The sequence below is a fragment of the Sinocyclocheilus rhinocerous genome, unplaced genomic scaffold (assembly GCF_001515625.1).
Source record: "Sinocyclocheilus rhinocerous isolate Xijiao unplaced genomic scaffold, SAMN03320098_v1.1 scaffold777, whole genome shotgun sequence".
In the NCBI taxonomy this organism is placed as follows: Eukaryota; Metazoa; Chordata; class Actinopteri; order Cypriniformes; family Cyprinidae; genus Sinocyclocheilus; species Sinocyclocheilus rhinocerous.
The window spans coordinates 85,295-89,606 of NW_015649562.1; the positions used below are offsets into that span (position 1 = coordinate 85,295).

Here is a 4,312-nt window from a genome sequence, read left to right on the forward strand (position 1 = left end):
AGGCAAATGCACAGGAAAATTCAGACTATATCCGTTTTTTTTGTTTTTTTTTCTCAGTTCTCTCCCTTTCGGTTTCGCTACGACTCATGAATGAGAATGCAAATGGAATATATGCATTCTTGTGCTGCTCGCACTGTAACGATAAACTGAAGTCAAGTTATGACAGTGTAGAGACACAACAGCAATAACATATAAAACATCATTCAAAGAAAATATTCACTTAAGGATCAGGATCCAGATATATAAATACCTACAGATTTAGTTACTGTTCTTTTAGGTGTCAAAACATCTGCTCTTCATATTCTTAGACATGACAATATCCAGATAAGTCACTTTAACCTTCACATGGATTTTTTTATTACATCCATCCATCCATCCATCCATCAAATTCATAAGTTTGGGATTAGTAATTTTTAAAAAAATGTTTTTTATTACTTTATCAATGCTGCATTTTTTAAAATTAAAAATACAGGGGAAAAAAACTGTAATATTGTGAAATAGTACTACAATTTTAAACAAGTTTTCTATTTTAATGTGCTTTAAAATATAATATATTTCTGTAATGCAAAGCTTAATTTTCATCAGCCATTACTCCAGTTTTCAGTGTCACATGATCCTTCAGAAATATATATTTTTAACATTTTATTCATCAAAGAATCCTGAAAAAAAGTATCACAGGTTTAAAAATAAATAATTAAAACAATAAGCAGCACAACTGTTTGCAACATTTATAATAAATCAGCATATTAGAATGATTTCTGAAGGATCATGTGACACTGAAGACTGGAGAAATTATGCTGAAAATTCAGCTTTGCATCATAGGAATAAATTATATTTTAAAGTATATTAAATAGAAAAACATTATTTAAATAGCAATATTTCACTATTTTACTGTTTTTTTTTCTTCTTTTTGATCAAATAAAGGCAGGCTTGATGAGCATAAAAACTTTAAAAAACATTAACAAACATCTCAAACGTTTGAACAGCAGTGTACAACTGCTCAAAAAAATGAAATGTTTTACATATGCCTAAAAACAAAACAAAGGTCACATCTAAAATCAAATCTGACAAAGAAACAATATCTATCAGTATTCATATCAGAAATGTGCCTGACAAAAAACAGACTGGGATCTATTATAGCATCTTGTTCATTCTTAAGACACTAAAAACTTTAAAATTTTATAATTATTATTATCTCAACCATGAGCACCATGTTTTACCTTGTGTAAACAGAAATAATTAAATTGGCTGATGTGTAATCAGGAAATAATGAATGAGGTTTGGTAAATGTGTAGTTCTAATGTTAACTTACAAGAAATACATAATACAAAACACATTTATTCGTTCAAACACTTGCGATACAGAACTGTTAAGGCAGCAACATACTGACAGGATTTGACAGCAAAAATTTTCCTGTTTCAAGATCTCATTCTGTTATACAATAAGAACAAACAGTGCACATTGTTTTCAGCAAGAGTATATCAAGAGAGATAATCTGCAACAGAAAATGTGATTGTACATGACGTGCCACTCCTGCTTCTGATGTGAACACTCCATTTGTTAGCATGGGTGCTGGAAAATACAGGCTGCTCAGATGCTGCTGACACTTGCAGTGTGCAACAGACCCTTTAGTTTGCCACTGTTCCTCCTATATATGGAGCTTGAGTTCTTATCCTGCGAATTATGAAACAGGCAATAAACACGGCAAATAATAGAATGAATATAGTACAAACACAGATCAATACTATCGTTATCCAGTCTGATTGTGTTCCTGGTTCTTGGTTTTCTTGTTTAGTAGATTTGTTTCCTTTTTCTGCTGTTGAATCTGCAACAAAACAAATGTTCAGAGAGAGACAGAAAGAGAGAGAAAACATTACTGCACTGTGATAACAGACAACAGATCTGTCTAGAATTCATACTGTATATGAATCATACTGCATTCAGACTGGAATCCAGGCTGTTTTTAAAGGTGCTGTATGTAAGTTTTTGACTGCACTAATGCATAGAAATACCATAATATTTTTGCAGATATTTAAGAAATATGCTAAGTTCACACATATGTTTCTCTGAAAAACAATGCTACAGCCAGTTATTCCGCTTTGAAATGTGTGTTCCATGTCAGAATGTCTGTTTTTGTTTTGGGCTTTGTGATTCAGCCCACTCACAGTTTATCCAATAGTATTTTGACAGCCAAGGTTGCCAATTGGTCGAAAACACAGCATAATACAGCCATGGGAGCAAACGAACTGGATCAAAGATCACAGATTCTGCCCCACCTAAAAAGCCTTGGCATCCATCTAAAAAGCTCTCTGACCAGTGGCAAATCAACTCATCAACATACGTCGCCTTCCATTGTCAATTGCACTTGTTCCTGTTGCGTTTCCTCAATCTGCCAACCCACGTGAGTGTTGAGTCTGAGGAGGAGGGGACGGGAGAAACAAATCTCTCCAATATTTTTAATTTGGGCTGAAGTACACATTTCAACCGCTAGCTGTCAATGTTACATACTGCACCTTTAAAACTTCAAACATAAATGAACTATTTTTACGCACCATTAATGAACAGCCATACAGTCTCCTGTTTAGAATCAGATGAGTGTGTGATGAAGCAGTTGAACTCTCCTGCATCAGTGTGATTAAGATTGATGAGTTTGAGGGAGAAGTTTCCTCTCTCATACTCCTCAGGGAAAGTTTCAGCTCTGTTCTTGTATCGTGGGTCCTGTCGCTCTACTGAATCTTTACCTTTAATTATATCATAAACGGTCTCACTGCCTTTGTCCCTCCAAAGCACATTAATATCTTGAAGTTTAAGATCATGTTCAGCTGAAGAACACGGCAGAACAACAGAACCACCAATAAAACCCTCTACTGGGACCTGCAGACACACTGAAATCACACAAACTTTAATTGTAAACACACAGTCTGGCATTTATACATGTGGTATAAAAGTAACTTTTGAATGTAGTTTGTTTTGTGCTCACCTTTGTTTATCAGCACAAAAAAGGCACAGATGAAGCAGCAACTGCAGAAAAAGAAAAAAAAAATACAAGTTCCTTTAACTTCTTTAATCTCAACCAGTATCATGACATTGTTTAAGATGAGCAGAACTGATCACCAGTGATCACAACAATTAGAAAAGCTCTAACTTGCTATGACGTCAACACTCTTACAACACTAAAAGCACAATGGAAAGTGACTGCTGATAATAATGCACATCAGCTTAGAACAATAATGAGTTTTTATACAATTAAAGAACAATAATGAATTTGCCTGCTGGTCTACATTCAAAACGAACTGATTTGAATTTCAAATGAGACGAATGCCAAGGTCATGGGATTGTGCTGCCTTCACATGCTATCTGAAACTTCCTACTTCCCACTTCTGAAGTTGTAATTCCGAGTTTGTCGTGTTCAAGTGCTTTGTTGTTGGAAAGAACAGGGGCCTGTACCATGACGGTAGATGAACAAATTCAGAGTTACAGTATAATCCGTCTTTATTGGTACCATGATGCTGATCATCAACTTTCTTTGTCAACTCAGGCCTTGATTCTGAGTTTGTGGAGCACGTGCACATGAATGAGTGATATCAGTAGCGAACAGCCAATCACATGCCTTGCAACACAAAGCAAGTGTGATTCACTTCACACGAGAGAGCCAACGAGATTCAAAACTCTTTTGTTAAAGGATAAAAGATTAAAGAATATAAGGAATTTAAACGCATTTACATTGAAGTACTTGTCCATGAAATATTACAAATAAAAGAAATTTTCTGGCTCTATTAGTGCAGTCACAAATGAACCTTCTGAAGTTAGTTTACTATAGTTAATATAGATAATATATAGCGATAGAAACTTGAACATGTAAGGTCACATGTAGCCATTTTTAAAGCGTTATCTATTGATTCTACCGCTTATTTATATTACTTATGATCTGTATACATTAATTTTCATTTAAAATAAATGCTTTATAATAATTGTTCAAATAAAAGTGCTTGTGTGTAATGGATTAATAATAATATATTCATGTTATAATTATATAAATCATGTGTAAATTGTAATTATCATTAAAGCCAGATAATTTTGTTGTAATTTTAAGTACTTTATAGTGACCTTTAATTTGTAGGAACATAGGCGCGGGAAGTGGGGGTGCTGTACCGAATACTGAAATTTTGGTACCGTGACAACACTAGGTACGGCCAAGCGGCAACCTCCCGGTCTCTCGCTTGAAGCCAATACGGAAGTGACTAAAACTGCAATTCATCGACTGACCGCTAGAGGCTGGCTCCAAAAGGGAGACTCCCCCTGTTAAAATGCC

At 34.6% G+C, this 4,312-nt stretch overlaps 1 protein-coding gene across 1 annotated transcript in view; it reads right to left on the reverse strand.

Annotated features, from left to right (window-relative positions):
* Positions 1-1,291: 1,291 nt before the first annotated feature.
* The window catches only part of LOC107710637 (CD276 antigen homolog), a 5,935-nt gene continuing 2,914 nt past the window's right edge, over positions 1,292-4,312 (reverse strand). Inside the window, exons 2-4 of the mRNA XM_016515463.1 lie at positions 2,981-3,021; positions 2,553-2,885; positions 1,292-1,825 (exon numbers count right to left, since the gene is read on the reverse strand). Coding sequence (XP_016370949.1) covers positions 1,629-1,825; positions 2,553-2,885; positions 2,981-3,021 — 571 coding nt within the window. The 3' untranslated portion in view covers positions 1,292-1,628. The remainder of the gene's footprint in view (positions 1,826-2,552; positions 2,886-2,980; positions 3,022-4,312) is intronic.